Source organism: Cygnus olor, chromosome 2 (genome assembly GCF_009769625.2).
Source record: "Cygnus olor isolate bCygOlo1 chromosome 2, bCygOlo1.pri.v2, whole genome shotgun sequence".
Taxonomy (NCBI): Eukaryota; Metazoa; Chordata; class Aves; order Anseriformes; family Anatidae; genus Cygnus; species Cygnus olor.
Window position 1 is genome coordinate 43,039,355 of NC_049170.1, and position 24,235 is coordinate 43,063,589.

At 39.2% G+C, this 24,235-nt stretch overlaps 1 protein-coding gene across 16 annotated transcripts in view; it reads left to right on the forward strand.

The window, feature by feature from the left end:
• RBMS3 (RNA binding motif single stranded interacting protein 3) overlaps window positions 1-24,235 on the forward strand; it is a 708,023-nt gene that overhangs the window by 549,137 nt on the left and 134,651 nt on the right. For all 16 annotated transcript variants that reach the window (XM_040549120.1, XM_040549111.1, XM_040549115.1 and 13 more), the window contains 2 exons: window positions 5,695-5,852; window positions 15,471-15,550. In XM_040549120.1, coding sequence (XP_040405054.1) covers window positions 5,695-5,852; window positions 15,471-15,550 — 238 coding nt within the window. The remainder of the gene's footprint in view (window positions 1-5,694; window positions 5,853-15,470; window positions 15,551-24,235) is intronic.

Consider the following 24,235-nt stretch of genomic DNA (forward strand, 5'->3'; position numbering starts at 1 on the left):
AACTGCTCCTGACTGCTGAATTCCAGAGCCTTACAGCAAGACGCCTGCTGCTGAATGCTGGAAATGCTCTGATGCTGGGACTGAGTCAAAACCTTGTTTTTAACCTTCTGTTGGTTTGCAGTATTCACACTTTTAAACCTTTCTAGCTGTGTTTTTGGCCAGTTTTGGAGTGTCCGTCATGCACACTCCCAGCCAGAATGGCTTAATGACATGGGCTTGCAGTTAGCGTCCCTGAAGCTAACGTGACAGAGCAGCTGCAGTATTTGGGCTATGAAGATGGGGAAACAGGCTGGGGTGGGAGCAAAGGGATCTGCAAAAAGCCCTGCGGCTGTCTGGAGAGGAGCTTTAATTGGGTTCATTTCCTTTTTTTCTTCCTTGGCAACCCATTTTGTGGCACTCTGTACGCATGCAAACTGGCACATGCCAGGACCCAGAAAGATCTCAGTCTGCAGTGTGAGTCTAAGTCTGGATTTCAGAGTGTTGGGGCCTCTGGGATGAATTCACCCCCATTTCTGTGGGGCTGCAGTGCAAGTGCAAGCTGTGCTTTGGAGGTGTCACCCTCCCTGGGCTGTCAAACAGAAGATCTGGGGAAAAATGAAACTCAGTGAGGACAGCCAGGAGCAGGCTTTTGACTGTACCTTGAGACTGCACTTGCACGTTTGCATGCCTTGAGAGTGATGCTCTTGTAGCTGGCACACGCAGCAGTCTCCAGAGCCCCCTTCCCCCCCCCCCCTCCCCGCCCTTCAAAAAGCAGCAGCTTGGCTTGGCTTTGTACCCATTAATTAGTGGTGTTTAGTGCATGGGGTCTGGGAAAAGGAGAGGAGCTGTGCTGCTGCCTCCTCCAAGCCCCCTTCTCACCTGAGGGTTATTGTGTGCTTTGGCAGGACGTGACGGGATTGACTGGTGTGCCATTCCCCTCTGGTGTCCCCATTGTGGTAGGACAGGGACTATAAAGCCCATGTGGCACAGCGGGCTCTGCAGCACTTTGCTGATTGCCTTGCTGCGTTGAATGTGGGGTATCCAAACCTGCTGGACATGTGTGTGGGTGGTGCGTGGCTTTCTGCTGCTTGACCCCTTCTACTCCTATCCGAAATATTGGAGGCATAAGAGGAAAATGTAGTTCTGAAGGGATGGTGAGCTTCACATGAATGACTTTCAGCTCTCTCTCTTGAAAGTAGGGCTGATATTGATGGCTGGTCAGTTTGGGGTTGGACACGAGAATAAATGGGATTTTAGCATCCCAAGGTGGAAAAGCAGTGTTTTTTAACGTCTGGTGACAAGCCCCAGGAAGAATTAAATGAAAGAGGGAGAGTTTGGGCCACACTGCATGGGTCCAGGCACCACAGTCCCCACCAGTCCTGCAGCCTTAGGATGTGAACCTTTCCTGAAGACAGAAACTTGACTGTAAACTAGGTTGGATGATGAAAGGTGAGCAGTTTGCGGGGTGCTTACATTTATTTTTTCTGGTTAGGCTCATCTTGTCTGCAAACAGGCACATTTTGAACAGTAGGACACTTGCCTTTTAAAGTGAGAAGCTTCGCAGCCACACTGGGGATGGGAAGCATGTATGGCACATCAGAGCTTGGGAAGCTGGGATGAAAAGGTTCAGGTGAAATGAGCACCTCTGAGCTGCAGAGGAAAAGATGGTGAAGAGCTCTGGTGCCAGATACAACACAGCCCCATGTGGGGAGCGGGGCCAAGGCTAAGAAATGTGCGTTGTGAGGAGGGTACATGGCCGTGGGGTCTTGTGCGAGGCATGGCTGGTTTCCCATATAGTGGCAGGGACACACCGCTCCATACCGCTCCTGTAATATGTGCTCACCTCCAAGCATAACATGCTTCACAAAGCTTCATCGCTTGGGGAAGGCTTTTTATCTTGTTTTAGTTTGTGGTGAGAGATATGGCTTCTTTGGGGTTATATTTCTCTTTAAAGGAAAGGGGTATTTCTCTAAATGTTATATTTGTATAGTAAGGAAAAATAACATGGATTTTTTTTCCCTTTCTTTGAAAACACTGCTGCATTGTGGAGGGAGCGTTAGTGGCCTCATCTGTCTCTCTCTCTGCTTGCAGCCCTTGTTTATCACATTGATAAAAGATAGGATTGGTAAATCCTTGTGAGAGAGTGATGTGGCCTGCTAGTCTTTCATTCATCCTCAGAGTGTAGCTAAACTTTCCATGGATATTTAAAACAACGGCATTTAATCTCTAACACAGTTAAAAGGCTTATGTGTTCTTACTCCAGAAGTGAGACACATTGGCGGCAGCTCTTATTTATTTTATTTGTTTGCCACAGCTTGAAAACTGAGTAGTCAAAAGAAAAAGTTCTCATTTTAATATTCTGCTGGAATGAATTGCTTCAGTGAAAGCAAAGGATGTTGTGCAGTTACTGAGGCATAACGCGGCTCTTTCCATCTTAGTCTGTCCTTTTGGCTGTGGGGATCTCATCTGCATAATACTGCTAAATTTTTTTTCCCTTAATATTGACAAGCCTGAGCACCAATTGGTTGATTAATCAAAGTCCTTAACCAGTCAACGGGTAGAGGTTTGCATAATATTAATTGCCTCAATTGCTCAAATTGCCTGAGCCCCTCCTGCTGGCTCCAGGCCGGGGCAGGCCGGGCAGGACCCCACCAGGGCTGTGGGGAGTGCGCTAGGCCATGCTGATGCGAGCCTACAGGAGGCAAGGGAGACAGAGGGACAACGGGCTGGGGCTGCTCTTTGTTTTAATTCGAGTTAATTGCAGCTAATGCTTTGTAGGCTCTGGCACGGTGGAAAAAAAAATAAAAATAAAAGCCAGCCCGTGCTTGTGCTGCATCCCCTGCGCTCCTGTGAGGGAACCCATTTGGGAGTTTCTGATGCTCAGCCATCCTCTGGCTCAAGGTGCAGGCAGACTGATGTAAATCAAATGTACAGTGATCATTATTTACCAAAAGTCCCCTGTTTCTCAGTAACTAATCAGTGAGTTGCTCAACCGCCATAGCATAATTCCTTCCTGTGCAACACATTGCTGGAGTTGCCAACTTTGGGGCCCTCTTCCCCCAGACCTGCTCCAGTTGCATCAGCCTGTTGATTTCAAGTTACCAGGCGTATAGGAAATTCAGGTTCATATTTCTGGGAGCAAGTGGGGAAGAAGGGATGAGCTGAGACCAAATCTGGGACAGAGGAGGGAGCACTTCCTCAAAAGCTGCCTGGACGTGATCCTGGGCAAGCTGCTTTAGGGGTCCCTGCTTGAGCGGGTTTTGGACCAGATGGCCTCCAGAGGATCCTTCCAACCCCAACCATTCAGTGATTTTGTGATTCTGTGATTTTCAAAGTACTTAGGAACAATGAAGACATTTCCTGATCTCCTATATCTTTCCATGTTTCCCTCTTGTGGCCTGTGCAGGAAAAAAAAAAAGTATCAGGCAATAAATCTTAAAACAGTTTGCACACAAAAAAGGGGAAAGATGAAGAAAAAAATAAAGGAAAATGTTTAGTCTTTTTCTTTCTTTCTTCCATTTTTTTCCCCTCCCAAAGCTAAAAATATAATCAGAAGCTCATATTCCTCTCTTTTCTTGCCTGCCTTCCACCCCAGCAATGTTTGCATGATTTCCCTTACATTGTCAATACTGTCCCTGTTCCAACCCCTCACTAATATCTTTTGGAGCAGAACTAGCTTTCTGATCTGCATGAACGTAAATTGAAGTGAAAAAGAAAGGAGGATGACTGCAGGGAGAGAGGATTGGAAAGGGAAAGAATGTTTTTCTTTGGGGATTTTGGGGTTGTAACTTCTCAATTAGCAGTAAGTTTGCTGTCCCTGTGTGTGGTTTTCCTGTCCTCTGCACCTAACTATAAGGCATAGTAATAATCAGGTATATTTTTATGGACAGCAGCTTGAAAATGTGCCTACATTGCCTACATTTATTTCTGTTTTGTAAAATAGCAGTGAATTCAACCTGCATGGTTATGGGTAGTTTCCAGGGGGTAATGGGTCTGGAGATGCAAAGGTAGAATGCAATGGGCATTAAGCAGTATGTCCAAAGGCAAGTAGTCACAGCTCTTAGGTCAGAATCCAAATTATGCAGTAGAAAAGCATTACATGCCTCCTGATTTTGGAGCTTTTCTTCTCATCCAAAAGGGCTAAAATATCCCTTGAGCCTGGCATAGGTGAAGCTGAAAACTTTATTTGGCTTCTGATTCTGGTATTTTGCTAAGCTGGACTTTGTTTAGTCATCCATGTCCCTGTAAAGGATGGGCTTGTGAATCACAGCTTGAAGCTCGGATTTCTGCTTTTCTTTTCAAAGCTTTGAATGTGTAGGGCAGAGATAGAGCAGACATCTTGGTTCTGTGCTGTCTTCATACATCTTCCAAAAATGGGACCTGCAATTCGTTGTGTTTGACAAGACACGTCTGCGCTGATTTTAATGGGATGTAATTTGAAACCAGTTTAGTTAAACTGGGGCAGATGGCTGCAGGACTGTGTGTGATTTCCTCAGCGTAAGGTTGTGGTGCTGCTGGAAGGTTGTTTGTCTGGTTTTAGGACACCCCCTAGCAAAAAAAAAGATAATGCTATCGTCATATGCATCTCAGTGTTGAACTAGTACAAATTCATTTTGCCCATTAAAATGTGTAAGAAACAAAATCCAAAAATCTGTCTCAGAAGACTGTGTTAGGTAATGTATTATCTGGCTTACTGCATAGCATAGAAATTGCATCTTACGTTTTTGGTTGTTAACCATTAGATAAAATTAAGTCATCATGCCTGATCTAAATGAGGCTTGTACTGACAGGTGATCAGATAGTAAGTAAAGCTGCTACCAGTGAATATGGCACTGGAGCCATGAAAATTTGCAAGGTCTTAGCTAAATTGATTTAGTGTAATCAGGACCTGTTTGTAGGCAAGGTTTTCATTTACCATTTTAAGACACTTATTTTGCATACTGCACCTATGCCTCTTGTTTCTTTTCAGTTGTTCAGTAGGCAAGAACAGAATTGGAATATTCTGAGACTGAACCTGAAAACATAGCCTGAATTTCAAAAATAGAATGCAAAAACTGTCTTCAAATTTATTTTCTCAATTAGTCATATTGAAAACTTTACTTTATAATAATTTAAATTTGATCTGAGAATAAAGATGTGACCTGTGTTACCAGTACCTTTAGCTTGAACTGCAGAACTCCCTGCTCCCAGTTGGGTGTTCTTGCATATTACCTACTAAGACATTTTTGATGGGGAAAAAAGAAGGAAAAGATACTGGGGAAAATGTCTGTGTTTTCAACCAACCTCACTCATGATGAACAGGTTGAATGGGAAGTCTGCAGGCTGGAAAGCACATCTGCTGAAAACATGTGTTGAGTTTTACTTCTTTATTTATGTTAACAGTGAGCACATTTGTGGAAATCATGTTTTCTTCACAATCTGTTTGTTAAATTAGGACACAAACCCAAGAACACTTGTGCATGAGAGTAATTTTCTATAAATGAGTAGTGTCACTGAGTTCAGTAAGAGCAGTCACGCACAAAGTTAAGCACATGCATGAGAGATTGTAGAAATTTTGCAAATATGTTGTCATCATGAACAAATTTCCTAGCTTTGCTTATGATGCAGCTATAATTTTTTGGCTTGGTCTCCTTTTGAGTAGCCCTCATTTTATAAACCATAAGCTATTCCATTTTGCTAAGCCTAACTGAGGATATTTCTCTTATTTTGTCACAGCAACAAGAGCAAGATCCCACAAATCTATACATCTCAAATTTACCCGTTTCCATGGATGAGCAGGAACTGGAGAATATGCTGAAACCTTTTGGACATGTCATTTCCACCAGAATATTAAGAGATGCTAACGGAGTCAGCAGAGGAGTTGGCTTTGCCAGGTAAAACCCTTACTCTTAATTGATTTATGCATATTTTTTGACTTTGGTCCTTTGCAAATGCTGTCTGCTGTGTAACACTGAAGCCTCATAGCTATCGAAAATGCAGAGCAGCACCTTTATCAGATTGTGCGTCTGTTCTTTCTACTGAGCTGAGGAATACCGGTGCAGAAGGATGTTCATTTCATTGCTCCAGAAATTAGTTCACTGAATGTATGTATATGGAAATAAAAATAGCTAGGAATAGTGAGCTATCCATGCAGTATCAAGCTTGGATAATAATAAATGTCCTACAGCAAAAAGAACACACTTGGTGAGGAAACTGTTTAAATGTCTAGCAAATATTTTGCAATAAGGAAAAGTAAATTTAGCAGTTGGAAGAGCAAGGGGGAGGAACTATAACTGAAAAAACACAGCTTCTTTGAAAGCTGCAAGGAACTCAAACCTATGAGAAGAGGTTAAGAAGAAATATTTGCATATAACAAGCACTGTCAGAGTAGTTTAGACAAAATGGGCAACATATTATTACCATGTAGCTCGTTGTCAGTACGGAAAGACAAGTTTCCATGTTTACTCTCAGGGAATATTTACATAGATTCTCCACAGCTTGAAACATTCTTAAATCAAACGGTTTTCTTTTGAAAAGCCAAGGAATGGAGAGCTATATATAGAAAGGTATTGAAAAAGCAAATAAGGAGAAGAGAAATCTGTAACTGTGCTGTAAATCAGTGTTCTGCTTCAAAAGAAAGTTCAAAAATAATAATGATAAAAAAAATCCCAAATAATTGTTTCTACAGAATATTCATACGTTGTGCTTTGTAGTGGAGGCAAAATGACTTAGTCATCCTTTGAATTTCTTTGAAATACACCATATCTTGGCATATCATGGCACTCATGTTAGTGTCATAACACCACTGAGTGAAATAGGGTACTGTATGATAAAAAGGTAGCTTGCAAGATAAGTGACATTGTAGTGTTACCTTTGTCCTTGATGTGAAAGATCATCATGCACAAACAATGTTAAGATAATGCTGTCTGAATTCAAATAGAAAAAGGCAAAACATTTATGCTGAAAGATGACATGCTGTTCTTTATGCATTCTTGCAGATAATAACGTGAATTTTTCTAGCTCACTAAATATAGATTGGTATAACTCATGGGTAAACTTGTATTTTAAAAATTGACTTTGTTTGTGAAAATGTATTGAATTATGTCACATATTCCAAAAAGCTTTTGTGATCTAATGTAAAGGTTGTGTAAATCACCATGCAAACAACAGAGGGGTAAAAACTTGGCTGTATCGAACTATACCACTTACTTCGCGTGGACCTGAGAGAGGCCATAATTAATACAGAAATTTAGAACCACAGTTGAATACTGACTCTTGTCTTTGCAGAATTACCAGTACAAGCTGTAATTACATGACCACCTGATCTTCTTTTTGTAATAGCGTGCTATTCAGTATCATTTTACTGCATGTCACTCAAAGGAGATGAATTTGTTTAGCTTTGCTTGTAGTCATGAGGGTTTCTTTCTAGTGTACCTACATTGTGAGCACACGCTGATTGGGTATAAGCAGGGTACATCTAGGGGATGGCAGCTGCATTTCAGACCAGTTAAGATTTCAGAAGACTTTTTTTTAAGATTTTCAGGATCAGCAACCCATGTGGTGATCCTGCCTATTATATCTTCTGACTGGGGCCCTTTTATCAGTGTAGCTGCCTGCTTGTGGAAATGCCCCATGCTGCTTACTTAGCACAGCTCTTAACTGAGCCACAGAAGCACAGGACAAGAAGTTAACTTTGCGGACACTAAAACCCAGCAATTTTGGAATTTGATGTTTCACAATTATTAACTAACTACTGTGAAGATTAAAAATCACTTTTTGATTCTGTCTAATTATGTGAATGGTCAATCTCAAGTATATTCAAAAAGTAATTGGAAGTAAAGGCTTACTGTAGACAACTATTGTCACATTTTTTTCCTGAATGAATATGATTAGGAGTTTCATAATGCTGCAGGTGGCTACTTAATCATTTATAACCTGGGTAACTTCAAATGTTCTTAGATCACACTCTTAGATCTTGGATCCGAGTAATGTCTGGTCACATTAAAGTTCATCCTCTTTAAAAGTACGCACATACAAAACTAGCTCTCTTTTTTAAGCTGTTAAATTATTTCCTCTCTTGCATCCCTCAAAAGCCGCTGAACAGATTTTCCTGAAACTTTCCAGAATGTTTCATTGTGGCTTGAACCCAACTTTGCCTAGGTACACCCTGGGGGAGATTTTGGGGAGGAGAGTTACGAGCAAGGGGCCAGAGAAGGGTAACTTTGGACTCCAGCTGTGGCTCCACAGAAATCCATTCAGTTGAAAGGGAATTGCTGTAACCTCTGGACACCCACCTCTGCCTCACAGCTCGCCCATCTTTGTACTTCAGATCCTGTGCTACCTGGCTCCAGACTGCCCGTGGGAGCTGGTGTTCAGCAGGGTTTGTCTTACTGCTGGTAGCTGGCACCATGGGTTTCTGCCAACACCGGCAAGCAGAAGGTGGGACTGACAGCCGGTCACACAGTAGAAAGACAAATGAGAAGGAGGGGCAAGAAATACTAATAAGCAGGGAATATGGAAAAAGGAGGAGGTGCAGATTAGAAGCTTTGTGTTCAGTCTGTCGTAAGATTGCGTGTAGAAAGAGGGAATGATGCAGTGTTACCCTCACACAGGGATTTCATCACAAGACTTAAAACTATAGGTGTTTCTCTTAAATCCCTGTTGCTGAGAGTCATTCAATGACTTCAGCATCTGATCTTTCATTTAGAAAGTGTAAGTGGATTCCTCAGAGCTTAAAATGAAAGCATAGTCCTTAATCCTCAAAAGAAGCAAAGGAAAAAAAAAATCCAAAGCAACTGGATTTGAAGACATTTTTTTCTGAGATACAATTTGAAAGCAGCTCTGTCATCTTTTATGATTTCGGTTTTGCAAACTGACCGTTAACAAAGTTGTTGGTGAGAGTAGAAAGGAGAGTAAGTAAGAAAGAAGGTCTTGGAGGGAGGCTGGAGATACTGGGTTTGAGAAGGCACCAAAAGCATGGAGAAAAATACTTAAATTCATCCTGAAGATGTGCTATCACTACAAAGGTGACTCTATGTGCCAAAAGACCTGACTTTCCAAAGGCCTGTAAAGGCGACTGCCAGGTTTCGAGTGGGAGAAAATCTAACACAAAGTGGAGCCAAAGCAGTGGTGATTTTTTGCTAAATGAAAGGGGAAATATTTAAAGGGAGATTTCTGCGGATCAGTGGTGATGCTGCTTTGGAGGCAGAGAAGTGTCAGCAGCACCAGGGGATAGGGAACATCCAGGTAGTTTAAGGATGCGTTTGTGAAGAAGGGAAATGCTTTGTTCTTCCTTATTCAAGGGTTTAATTGAAGGCGGTTGAAAAGGTGTTATAAAAGGTGCTATAAATTTAACTTGAACAAATCCATCATCTGGGACAGTAGTGCAGGCTTAGATATGATGAGGATCATTCCTACTTTCAGTCAGAAGAATGATCTGTCAAATCCTACATCTTCCCCAGGAAATTGCTTTATAATTGGATATCTCAGATGAAACTGGAAATCCCAAACATGCCCCAAAGACTATGTGTGATATCTGTATAATATTCCAATGCCTTCAGTGATAAATTTTCATTGAAAAGCCTCCCTGGAAGGGGTTCACAGCAGCACTGCAGAGTGCTGGAAACTTCTGTGGAATGAGAATGTGTCTCCAAAATCCTCAAATTTCCATCTGGTATTGCAACCCAGATCAAATTTTGGTAAACCTAGTGCATCCCTGAGAATATTGCCAGGCTTGAGGCTGCACTTCCAGGGAGGTGCAAATTCCAGAGTGGGACAGGTGAGGCAGGATCCCAGAACAAATATCAGTGGGTAGCCATAACATGAAAATAGGCATGAAGCCCTTAAAGGTGAAGAAGGAGGAACAAAGAAGGTTAGGAGCCATCAGGTAATTTGGTTTAGCAATTTTCATTACCCAAGCCCTAGGTACTGTGAAGAGAACTCTTTGGGACACAGAGAAGGGGACAGGGAAACAATGCGATATACCTTGGGGAGGGACTTACTGATACCACTGAATCAATGAAATAAAAATTAGGGGTTTAGAGCCCCCCAGTAAAATGCCATTAAAGTATTATTTAAGTATCCTCCCTACAGAGATAGCAATGTTAATAATACCATACGTACACGTACCACAGTCAACTGAACAGTGGAGCAAGCATTTTATAGGTCCTTTTAAACAATAAAGTGCAAAGAAAGAATTAGAAACCACTAACTTTTTTATTTTGTTTACTGTCTTGTAACTTAAAACGACCTTGCAAGATTCACCCCCCAAGCGACGTTTTATAACAAAGTCATAAGCCTCTGAAAACAGAAATTTATGATGGAAATGCTGACAGTCAGACAGTCAAGTATTGCACTGCTGGCGGGTACCACTATAATGCTTAACCTGAGACTTCAAAGACAGTAGCATAAATCAGCCAGGGTCTAGGTGGAAATGGCTGTGTGTTCGTACTATTCTTCTTCCAGTAACGTGAGAAAATTTGTCCAACATAAACTGTCATAAAAGCTTGTTACGATGCCATTCCCACTGAAAGACCCAAGTCAAGAGTTTCTCAATTAGTTGTCTCTATCATCTCAGACCAGAAGGAAATGTTGAGGAGATACTTGTGTCCCTTTGAGAAAGAGCAGGGGGGTCTATAATGGGGCATTTATCCATCTTGTTGTGTTTGGAGTTTAGGCTTTATCCTTGTCTTTTCCCTACCTTGTGCTCTTGGTGGAGCTTCCAGTGGGATGCATTTCTCTGCCAGCACATGTTTTTTATTAAACTTATCTCCTGCTTATCTGCACTTTATATGTCTTAAATTTAGTCTTTGGAAACAACATTTGACTCAGCAACTGAAAGGGAGTGACAGAAAATGGGAAACAAGGATTTGAGCCCTCACGGGGTCATTAATTCTATATATAGCATTTTCGCGTGGATTTCAGTAGAAATGGATTGGTTCCAGTTTCCACTCAAAACGAAAGAGCCAAGCTTTTAATTTGTATATTCTTTTCCTCAAAGGAAGCTGCACGTCTTCCAGGGTTTTTCAGGATAAAGTAGGTGTCATTTAGTTACATCAGATTTCTTCTGAAACAAGCAGGTTTCTCTGTGAAGTGGAAGCGCCGTAGCTCTGTGCGGGGAAACTGATTCAGGCAGCTCAGAAAGGTCCCCTGGGCACAGTAGGCTATGCTACATGATGGCCCAAACCCTCGGAGGAGGATTGTAACGTGTCCTCGCTGGGGTGCTTTCTACAGATCTCATGTATCCATCTGTGATCGCAGACAACCTCCTGTCGTTCATGCAAACAGGAATGAACATGAAAAATACACAAGCAAGACACACTTGGAAAAGACATTATTTATGAGCAATGAGGACATCTTGTCAAAATGATTATATTTTCCTACACTGTAACTGACAAGGGGAAGATTATTTTTCATCACAAAACAGTTTTAAACCCCAAAGTGCAAGCATCTAGAAGCAATCGCTTACCAGTAAGCGATAAGCTGGGGACATAAGATACCTGAATCAGTTATAGGGGAAAAGAAAATCACAGGTTGTGGCCATGTTAGACTTTTAGGATGCCTGGAATTAAATCAGCAAAATAAATTAAAGAAGTTATTGAACATAGCACTGTAGAAGAATGATGAGTAGGACATAAGGAGGACTGGGTACTAAGAAGCCTCATACTAATCAAAGCTATTTTGTAGCTTTAGACTGTTTAAAACCATATAATTTTCTCTGAGTTCTTTTATATCACAGACAGTTGATGTACTCCCAGTTACCTAATGTTGAGATAATACTTGTCTTTTACTAAAATACAACTTTCAGAAGTGATTTGAAGATATAGATTTAAAAAAAAAAAAACAAAAAAAAACCTTCTTTTTAAGTATGTGTGCCAGTGGGTCATCTTCCTTATAGTTAAATATTTCTGTCTGATTTCTCTTCTACATTTATCTGATTCTTATCGCAACTTTCTCAACCAGATTAAAGAACCTAACTTAGTACCAAGTTTATTCTCCCCACAAAGATACTTATGCACCTCTCTCAGGCTGCCCCTCTAGTCATTTTATTTTATTTTTTTGATAGGCTAAAGAAATTGAATTTTCCAGTGTATATTCTAACTGTGGCCTCAGTTCTTCAGACTTCTCCACTGCAAAATACTGCAACTACTTTCCTACTATCATCTTTGCAAAATGCCTTAAATAGTAAAGAAGCATTATTCCTGATTTTATTAATAAAACAATAATATTTGTATGTTGATCATAACCTAAGTGTGGTAGTAATAATTTCATCTGTAAATATTTACTTGCAATATAAAAAATACAGGCCTGATTCTCGTTTACAATACTATTATTAAGCAAAGAGACTATAGGGTATACATAAACCAAACCCACATTTTACTACTAACTGGTAATTACATGGTACTGAATATTTCACATGTAATAATTATGTAATCATCATGATATTCTTTGTGTATAAATTTTATTAAGTTGTTTCTTGACACTGCCTCAATCTTTATAATAAACATGTATAAGAGCTTAATTTTTAAATCTTTTCCTTTTTTTTTTTTTCCACGTTGAAGGTTACCTATTACTTATAACACATAATGACTACTTTGGAACCACTACAGTCTGTAGAGAGAATAATATACATTTTAAAAATTATCTTTAAAAAAGTATTTAACAGCAAGAGGTGAACCTCAGATTATGTGTTTTTGTTTGTATTTGCCTAATCTTAATCATATTTTGTTGTTGTTGTTGTCTTACTGAATCATCATAAATTTGTAAATTATGTCTTGAAAAATGATAACAGTCTTCAGATTTTTTAAATGAACTCCATTTCCAGTGGGACGGAATATAGTCAGTCTAGTTACTTATATTGTACTTGAGAAATTTTTAGTTTTATACATAGACACAACTGGAAATAAATTTTCACATTTATCTTAGTTTTTTTGGGGTTTGGTAGTTATCATTACATTTAAAAATATCAGAAAAATCTTGCCTATGGCTTTGATATTTTTTTTCTGCAATGCATTTCTAGACTCAAAATAATACTCAGATATATTGTAGGTATCTCCAAGGTGTATCTGAACATGAATTATTATCTAAGATTCTCTTTGGATCAACATCAAAAACATACCATTGAAGAGTTTGAAAATAATGCTTTGCGAATGATCTGATCAGAAGCAGATTTTTGTTACCATGTAAAGCTGATGTCCTCACCTTTCCAGCAGGAGCTGAATAGTTTTACCTTTCAACAGAAATTTTTGGAAGCATCTAATATCTTTACCTATCTTCCAGAATGTAATTTGCCACTTTTTGTTTCATCAATTGTGAAATAAAAAATAAAAAAATCACTGACAAATAGATTGAAGAGTGCTCTTCCCCCGAGTTTACCTATGTTCTGCTGACGTTAGAAAACCCGTCCCCTGGAGCTTAGCTTGTAACATGTTGTATTGCTGTTAGCGTTCTTAAATAGCGGGCTCAGCCATTCAACATTTTAAAACGTTTCTGTCTCAGACAACGTGAATAAACTCATGAGAGAAAACGTATTTTGTCTGGGTGCAGCCGGAGGGGAGGTCTACCACCGGCGGACCCACTGCAGAAGAAAGGCATGCGGGGACTCGGGTGGCAGAGACAGGGGACGGATGCAGTTGTTACTCAGCAACGCATCTGGAGGGAGCACATATCGGTGGCTTTGTGTGCTGTGCTGCCTTTTCAAACTGAGTCGGTAATGCTAGTGTCGGTTTCAAGTGAAGCGTGTGCCAGATTACAGATAGCTAGCAATGGTATTTGAGAGCCGTTAATTGTGAAACTTGAGAAGAAAATGTGTGCTCTTTTTAAGGCTGCTTTTCGAGTGATGGCCTTTTTATCCCAGAACACTGTGGATTTCGCTTTTATTCTCTTCCCACATAAAATGCACGAAGTGCACTGAGTCTCTTTCACTTGGCAGCTTATATATTGCATTCTTTGCAGGGACTGCTTTGGCTTGTTAAAATGTGCCCCATGTATTAAAATGAAATTGTCACTGCTGTGTGGTGCAACGTAACATGGTTTGACACTAAGCGCCTGCAGCTACAGAAAACAGACTTTTATTGCATGTATTCTTCCCGAGACAAGAGTCTCTAAAGGCAGACATTCGCTTAGTTAAATCTGAATGAAGCCAAAGTGAACAATCTAAGTTGCTGTCTGCGCGCCTGTAGAAACAGCCCAGCCCATACGATATGCAGTGAAAACAGGGATAGGTCCCAGAAGCGACAATTTTTTAATGATTTCAGTTGAAACAAACTGACAAAAGACTTTGCTTGGAGTGTTGATCAGGGTTTTTCGGTGTGTGTGTGGGGGCAGTGGTCATTTTGGTCCATCTTACCCTGGGAGACAAACCGCTGCTCTAAACGCTATGTTGAGCCCCTAACCTGTGAGCTATGCAAGGGGCATGCTACTTTTTCCCAAAACCATGTGATAGGAAGAGTGGTGGATAAATTCATTTTTAAAAGATCTAAATCAGTGAGAAGTAAGAAATATTTGTCAGTGGTGTTACTTTGCAGGGAGTACCTGGAGGTAAGAAGTAATGCATTGAAGGGATATTGAACCTAGCTTTTAAACACTATTTTACTAAGAAAAACAAAAAGAGTATATTTTAGCTTAATAGTATTATTTTTCTCTCTTTCCTCTCTTCAGACTTTTTTATACCCAGTCTGTAGCAGAGTCAATGAAACGCTGTGGACTAGCATGCAGTCAGTTTTTAAGACCTGAACAAATGGTGAATTCCCTGATGAGATATAGCCATGGTTTAGGATTTGACCAGTAACTTTGTACTCTTTGACCGTTTGCTCAATAATGTACGTACTAGTTCACTGTTAGTACTTTAATGACTCAATGCTGAAAGTTATCTTGAGGTCACAAAAGATGAACCGGCCAAGATTACATGCAAATTACCCTCTTCAAACAGAATTTGGCTTTATGTAATAGGCACACATACTGATTATGTTAAGTTTTGCCCTACTGTCCATCTTTGCAGGTTTTTTTTCAACATTGATATCTCTAATAATTAAATGATAATAATTAATGTTACTTAATCTTCTGGGTTCTTCTCCAAATCCTGTAATTATTTTTTTTTTTCACACCATTTGAAGTTGTTATGGGTGCATGAGGGATCTAGAAACAATTCTAGATTATTACGCCATTCCAGACAGCACACACGAGCATAAAGAACGTCCTTGTTCGGGGAGAAAGCCCGGAGCCAGGAGGGAGCTGCTCATTGACACTGCAGCAGCTCACACACAGCCGGGAACGCAGCTGCAGGCTTTGAGGGTGGCAGGTCCTCCTTGCAAGCCACACTGTACCGTAACGAGCTCAACCAGTTTCTCTGCAGAAGTCAGCAAGAACAGCTTTGAAGATTTCTCTCAGCGTCTGTGCTTGTCTTTTTTTTTTTTCTTCTCTATTCCTTTTTGTTTTTGCTGACTGAGCACTTTCGTAACAGTCTGGTAACACATATTGCCTCTACCCTCATCCCACCCTCTTCTCTTTTCCAGAATGGAGTCTACAGAAAAATGTGAAGTAGTAATTCAACATTTTAATGGCAAATATCTGAAAACCCCACCTGGTCTACCAGGTAAGTGTAGCCATCGTTATGAAATTTAAAATTTACTGAAGAGTTTAGAGTACAGAAATGCTGGGGTGTGTGTTGAGAGGGACTCACATCGCTGGTCCTGTTGAGAGGGCATACAGCTTGCCTGGTTGAAGCCAATCATTTTTGACCCATAACAGTTTCTTCTCTGCCCAAGTTTGTATTATTCAAACATTTATGTCTGACAGTTGTAAATTTAAGTACACATAAAAATCATATTGTCTTGCTGTTTCTCTCTTTTTTAATGTGTATATTGTGTGTGACTTTTTCCAATTTGAGCAAAGACCACACAGGTAAATGCCAGTGCTTTTCTAACAACCTAGGAATATAACTAGATCAGCAACTGCATTATAGGTTATAAAACGGCCAGAATTTCAGGTTATAGTAGCTTTCTGTTCTTTACAGTTATAAGGTATTAGTATCAACAGCAGCAGCTTTTAATACTAACTGAGGGTATTTCAAATACGAAGTGATTTTATACTATTTGTACTTGCAATGGCTTAATGAAACCCCGCCATTTTCTGATGACATCCATCAAATACATTCAGTGATGTGTCCCTGCCATGTCAAAAACACAGTCCCAGTCCATATCTTGCTTTTGAAATCTTCAGCTGTCATGTTTATGGTCATCAGCTGTGCAAAGTTTAGTGATCAGGTGCCTGAATCTTACTGGATGACAAGACTTCCCTGAGGCCACAGATCTGTGAAGACTTCTCCCTCAAATTGTTTAAAGAGCTACTTGGAGTTCCTAGTATTAAATGAGCATAAAATCCTTGCAAGAATTGTGTCCTAAGTAATTCTCTACTTTTTTTTTTTTTTTTTCATTATACTATTTCCTTTTTTGGTTACTTTCATTAAATTCCTTCTTATTCCTCTCCTGGTTCTTTATGCAGAAATGCAGAAGATGCACTAAATTCTCTAATTAAAAGAGAGCCATCTGCACAACTACGGTGTACAGTAATTGTATGCTGCAATGTACGTATAAATTTTAGTCAAATCACCTTCATGAAAGAGTATAAAACTTTTAGTGCAAGCTGGAAGACTCCATTTTATGGCCCTCTCTTTCAAAAGTAGTCACTGACAGATTTTCTTAATACCAGCTAACCAGCTAATGTATGTTATTTGTGTGAAGTGCAACGGACTCAGGCTGCATAGAACAAAGAGTAAAGCAGCACAGGTGGAAGAGACCTTAAACCATTGGCATGCTTTTCTGTGTGCATACATTAGGTCACAATAGTAATCTGTTTAATATCATAGCAACACCCAATGGAAAGAGTGTGAATAGCAAGGATTTGGGAAGAGCAGCTTCATCATTAGAACCCTGCAAGCTCCGTGGTTACATTCCCAGTTATGTTAGAGAGGACAGATAACGTGAGCCAGAAATAAAGCAGAATATTTTTACAGTGCCAGAAACAAAAAGAACTACATGATAAAGAGTGAAAGCTAGAAGTTGAAAGTCATTATTTTATTTTATTTTTATTTTAAATGATCTTTTGGTCAGGAATATGCTGGGTGTTCAACAAAAGTGATGTGGGACATCAAAATAGGAGTCTTGATAAGATAGAGTACTTATTCATGTTCCAAGAGATACAGTGCAATTTGATTTTAATGGTTATAAGTTTCTCTGATATGTTTTTCTCTTGATTGTTGTGCTCACACGGTGTTTAGTTGCAAGGATGACCTGGGAAGTGACTATTTTAAGAGTTTTCATTTACCTGAATGCCATTCAGATGCAGGTAAAGTATAATGCAGCACGCGGCAAACCAGCAACTGAACTCACTCAGTTATGCACTAGATATCTATCCCATTTTATCCTCAGTTTTTGGAGGACAGAGTTTGTAGCTCCAAACACAGATAATTAGAAATTATCATAGTGTATTTGATCCACATAAAAGATAGTATTTGCACCTCATTATTAGATTAAGGCACTCTTCAAATCTATATTTAAAAGTTTTCTCATATTCATTTATCTTCTTGTTTAGAAGCCGGAGAATAAACATGATCACTTGAGTAGTTGGGTTGATTGAAGTGATACTGGCCACTCATATTATTTACCTTTGACCACTGCAAAAAGCAGTCAGTTCTAGTTTCTTCTTCTTAATGTAGTTTCCTGTAGAGCTTCTACTCAGTTTCTACTTCTTGGTTATGCACCTGTATTTAAACATTTCAGCAAAGTATAGAAGCCTCTTGCTTTATCCCCTTCCTGGCAGTTGCTTATCTTCCGGCATGGTGAAGGAAAGAGAATCGAGTCTCCTGGAAAATCACAGTCAGAGTCCGAAAATTATCCTCCCAGCGTCTCAATAATTGGCATAGAAAGAAAATCATCTCTAGTTATTGCTGTGACCTCTTTATGGATTTTGGTTAAAAAATGAGGAACCAGAGAACATTAGTAGAAGTATGCAATGCAATCTGTTATTAACCTCTACTGCTCAAGACATGATCTTACTGTGAGAGAAAACTAATCAATCCTTTTAGGGTTCAATTGAATTGATTGTGGATATTCAGATGGATTTCTTTCAGGCCTACCAGTGAAATGCAAGGGTCTTAATATTTTTTGTCCACATACCTCATCTAAACTCTCATACTCTGGTTCAGGCTTGCCGTCTAGTAACAGGTTGGATGAGGCCCATAAGAAAATAAATCGACCTGGCTGCAGGCCGTTTGTGTTACCCTGCTCCCTGAGGCAGTGGGTTTATGGACCAGACAAACTATTTTGGCAGCTAGGCATCCCTGCTGATGCTGAGCAGCTTGTCAGAAAGACAGGGCACCACAGCTCTGCCTTTCACAGTGAAAAACCTGTAGGCCTGTGTTATATCCTTTTGAAGGTCTATCTCAGACATTCATTTTGAATACCAAGTTCTTTCCCAACTAGTGTTTCCTTCCAACTAAATGTAAATTTATTGTTTGGTTTGTTTGTCTGCTTGCTTTTTCACTCTCCAGAGGAGAGTAACTTATGTACGTGAGCATTTGAGCACAGCCAGGAGTCACACATCTGTGCTGGCCTTGGCTAACAATACATCAGGAAGAAGTAAAACTGTGTTGCTTCTGCAAGGAAAGGAGGACACACAGGGCACTCCGAAGGCCCTGTATTGTGTCCCTGCCCGAGACAAAACCGTATCATTCCTTGTGGACTTTCTAACTTCAGCTACTGTCTGTTGTCAAAAAGCTGTAGAGCTGAGCATTTGCAGCTCCATACTGCTCTACTTCAAGACAGTGACAGTGTAAGGGTTATTTTCTGGCACTCTAAACGTTTTGCTAGTCAGATGTGTAATGTCTAGGTAAATTGAGCAGTATTACGTCCGTATTAGTGAATTATTCTCACTAAGGGGGCTCCTCTGTCCAACTGCTTGGCTTCACTCCATTCCAAAGGGAATTGCTCCACTGTCCTGCTTGCTCAACTAATAGGCATTTCATGATGTTCAGTCTTAGATATACAGTGCAAGATAATTGGTTGTCCCATAAATAATTAGTTAATATCTTTCCATTTCTTCCAGACTGAGAAAGAACATTTGTCTTGAGAAATCTGCAAAACATCAGTACTCAGCAGATTCCATGTGAAATTCATAAATAGTCTGAGTAGCTTTGGTTGATATATTTTTTTTTTTCTGTTAGTTTTTCTTTTTTTTCTTTATTAGCAGAGCTGCAGAGCTTCTCTGAGGTAAATAATTGACCAGGGCCTAATAGGTCTTTTTTTTTTTTTTTTTTTTTTTTAACTAGAGAGTACAGCCCCACGTGAAACTAATTGTTTAGGCCCTTTATTGCCCCTCTGAAAGAGAAGTCAGCAAATGAATATATCAGACTATAGCACTCTACATCTCAGTCAAGATGCGAAGAGCACTATTCATGATGAAGGTAGCTTGCCCTTAGCCTTCCAATGCCACATCTCTTTTTGTTGGTGAATAGGGGGACTTTGATATGAAATCTTGCTAATCTATCATATTTTTCAGTGACTGAATTGAAGTAAAAATGCCTGTTTTTTCCATCAGTAGCAACCTAATTTCTCCTTAGATGGGCAAGCATTGAGTACAGATTTCTCATAGAGTTTTTGAACTGTTCAGCTCCCAGTACACCTGGATGTCTTAAAAAAAAATAAAAATAAAAAATCTCTTTTTGAATAAATTCAACGGCTTAACAAGTTTTTACTTCCCTCTCTTGAATTTCACAGGAACATGCATCAGTTGTGGTAATTATCCTCTGCTGATACATCCATTATGCTCCCTCACAGCATTTTCTAGTAATTATAGTACTTCCTAAATTTCATTTGCTTTGTAAATACTTTTGATTGTCAGAGGCCATTTGGCCAATACCTATCTCAGCGAAAATTTCAAGGAAGTGAGACACATGAATACAGTGCATGCTCAAGAATATTCCTCTTTCAGAGTGGGTCTGTGTGGCTTTTACTACTACTTTTCCTGCTAGGTTATAAATACGTGATAAACAGAAAGAGGTGGGAAGCATTATATATTTTTGTGTAGGTTAAGAACCCTACTAGTAACAAGTGACTGTGGCATTACAGAACTATTACTAGAGCAGCAACTCTTAAATAGAAAGAAATTATTTGCAACAATACTGATATATTTGCAAATACCTCAGGCAGCAAGATCTTTATTTAAATAATGATCATTATCAGTCATGCATTTTTCTCTTGAGTAGGGCCAAAGCACTACATTTCTGTGGACTCATTTCACCAGAAGGAACAGGTATTTTCTACCTCTCTCGTTAGTTTCAGTATTTTTCTAGGGTCATCTCCTGGATTCTCTAAAGTCAAAGAGTAAATTCAAATGTTTAATCTTTGCTTCAGAGAGGCAGACTTAGAACATGGAGTTACATATTTAAGAGCAATGTGTTTTCTAGGAGATCATGACCAAGAGTAAAAACTAGAACTAAGAACTAAAAAATAATCCAGTTGAGGGTTAATTGTGCAATGGATAAAAGCAAAATTTTAAGCTATTTATCTTCTTTTCTTATTGGGTGAACAAATGATATCTTGTCATTAGTGACGCTGTAATTCTTTTTCTGAATGAATGAACTTAAAATGTATTATTTGATAACTTCTTAGCCCCTTCGTCTTAATTTGCTTCTTTAACTTTTTGGTTATGTCTCTTGATTTATATGTATAACCACTGAAAAACTATTCCAAAACTGTTTTCTTGGGGACTTTAAGTCACTTTATCAAGGTAAGTAATGCATTACCATAAATATCCATGTCTTACTATCTCTCTCTCTGTACATATATGGATATGTATTTGGCATTTTAGACATGACAGAACAAGAGGCAAAAGTAGAAACTAGATATTGGTTTATAGTTAGCTTAAAACAATTGCGCTCTACAGAGAACTTTGAATAAACTGCATTCTGCCAAATTTCATACTGGTAATACTCTGTGGAGCTGGTTTAAAAAGAGGATTATCTGCATTGCTATCCTCAGAAAAGATCTATGTTCAGAAAAATAAAATTTATTTCCCTCATTTGTATCTTCATTTCCTTTAACATATATGATATTAATGTTATCTGGATCCTTTACATTATCTACCTTCTAAGAATTCAGTTTTGTAAATATTTTCATTGTTATCTGCTGAGTTCAGTAAATAAATCCTTCCCTACTATATCAGAAATATGATCCTTGTAAAGACTTCTGTAAAATAACTGTTAAACAAATTTTCAGTTTCTTTATCCTGTCTACAATTCCTGGCTGTCATTTTTTATGGAATCACTGTTACCTTTCACTTTCTCTGCTCTGTGAGTGCACGTGCTCAGCTCATTGTTAGCTGAAATCTCTTTTACATCTCAAACCCTGTAAACATCCTTTTGATTTCTGTCAGTTCACAGTCTTTGTCTTTGACTGTGTAGGTCTTTAATAACTTCTGTTACTGTCCTCCCCAAGTCCTGGTGATGACCACGAGGTCACTGTAACTCATCCTGCTTTTCAACTCAGGTACTCCCCATGTCCTCAGTGGTATGCAGGCAGCAGTCCCCAGCTCAGGTTTCTGTGGAAAACTGCTCAGTGCGGAATGGGCTCTGTGGACCCCTTGCCTAGGTTGTGTTGGATGTTAGGAGGTGCCTCGGTGGCATATGGAGAACAGTATGTTTCTGGGGAAATACCTTTTGATTGTTCAGATATCATATAAGAGTTAAAATCACATAGACTTTGCAGGAGATGGTAATAAAAGCAGACTTTCTCCCAAGAAACTATAGGATAGGTGCAGAATTAGTAGAAAATTTAAAACCATCTGTTTAGACAGCACTTCCCTAGTTAGGTCTCTGTGGCTTTGTCCTGTGGCTTGTGCAGATACGTGTGGTGTGGCCAGCCTCATCAGTGCTTCATCTTCTGTTCTCCCATTTAGAGCTGTGACTGTCACGCAACACCAGCAGAGGCTCTTGGCCTTGCCCTCCTTGTAGAGCTCAGCCAAGTATGGCTTGTCCTTAATCCCATTTGAATTGACTCTTCAGCCATAGATGTGCAATATTTTATGACTTCAACTGAAATCGAGTTTTTTCTTGAACTATCTCCTTCCTTTCAAAGACAGACTTTAAAAGTCAGAAAATAGTTATGTTGCTTCATGCCATTCTTGAGAATTTCAAATGTGAAGTATGTCATTTCTGATCACTGAACAACAGAGGTTTCTCCATCTTTAGCTCCTTTCTTTTTTTTCCCAGAGTTATGTTTATGTAACCAGTTATTCTTGCTGAGCTGACATTCAGGTAAATGGTTCTGGTTTAATATCACATATTTCCATGTCTTGCTGCAAAGATCCATTCAAATCTCTTAAATTTCTTATAATTTGAAGATTTTGTATTCTTTAAAGACAAAGGAATACTGTTTAGGAAAAAAAAAAAAGAAAAAACATCACCTATCTGCTCAGTACTACATCTTATTTCAATTTAGCTCAAGCATCACTCCCTTTGGTTAGCATGATACAGAATTAGATGTCTACCCAGTAACCACAATAGCAGGTAAGCACTTATTTCTTGGATGAACGTGAGTCGGGTTAATTTGTATTTTGGACATTAGGAGGTGTGTATCAGTGCTAAATCACATAGTTTGTATTCTTCAGGGAATTTGTGTGAGAAAAGACTTAGTGCCACCTTTGTCTAGGGCTTGATTTTCCAGAAATACATAAAGATGTTGATGATGGGGAAGGTCTCAGAAAATCTGATGTGGTACATTTTTGTTGTTGTTTCTGTGTTTTATTTATGCTGGTACTTGTCTGTAAGTTCTAAGGAAAATAACCATATGGTTTAGTATTTTAAATAACCTTATTATTAAATGTTTACTTTTGTAATCTGGCTGTATAATTAATGAGAAATCCTTTCTTTTTTTTTTTTAATTATTATCATTCTGTAACTGGAAGTAACAAAAATGTATAAGATAAGTTTGTGGTATTGCAGAAATTCAGGTTGTGATGTACAAAACAGCGTTACTGCAGTTTGGATTAAGATCTTTGGATTGGTTTGTAAGATTGCAGTTAGAGACCAATATGGCATATAAATAATGAGAAAATATAAATTTTTTTTCTGTCACAGTATCACTTGTCATATCTTTCCTAATATTTCCAGAAGTCTGCAACATAAATGGAGAGTTGCATTCTTTTGTCGTTTGTAATATCTAGTGGTAATGAACTGTGTCACAGTTTATCTAAAGTCACTTTAATATATACATTTTTCTTTTTACCTCAAAGTGAATTTTTGCTTTGAAGAGTGACTATGTAAATCTTCTAATTCAGCAAATCTGTTCCATTTATATGCAAAGACAGATGTATTTGCTGATGAACAAAGCAGTCTCTTCTATATGTTACTGCTGTGGAACCAACGCAGCTGAGAGCAGGTGCACTGAGTTCTGTCATGCTCATACGTCAGCAGTAGAAATGCCGACAAGTTTCTGGTCCAGAGACAGTGCTGTTCCTTGGACGCTCTTGTGAAATCCAAGACCAGACAGACGAGTTGCGCAGGTGTTATAGCAGGCAAATTTTATGAGCCAGAAAGATTCACAGCTTGAATTTCAGATTGTTTAGGTCTAAAGGGCTGGCAATTTAAAACAAGGCAAAACAAACAAATAAAAACATGCAAATCAGAGCATGAAACAATGTGGAACATTGTAAAGTCGTTTGTACATGATTCAGATTTCAGGGAGGAATTCTGCATTTGCATCAACTCTGGCCAGCAGCGGCACAACTCCTCCTGTTTCTTCCCCTTGGCATAACTCCTCCAGCTTTTTCCCCTCCTGCGTTACTTTATTAGTCCCTTCAGGACACTTTAAATGATGGAGTACATCTGCTTTGCAGGCCCTCCTGCTGCAGTATAGTGTTGTCACACCTGAGCCAACTAGTTTAAAACTCGTTAAAAAAGCTAACTTGAGCAGGGCATCAGTCTAGCTGAGCACAGACTAACCTCTTGAGCTAATGGTGTGTTATGCTCAATAATATCTAGCAAGCAGTTTAAATGTTCTTTTTATTTATTTATTTATTACCAAGGGGAATGATTTCCCTTTATAGAAAAATTCTTTCTTTCCTCCTCCTTCTCCCTTCACTCACACTTTTCCACTAGCTTTCACTTCACATTAAACGTTTTCAAATTTGAAGTATGGAGAAGTTTCAGTCAAGGTTTCAGCCTGAGCCTTTGCCCTGTGAATTCCAGCTAACCTGAAAAAAAAAAAAAGGTTCATTGAAGCCC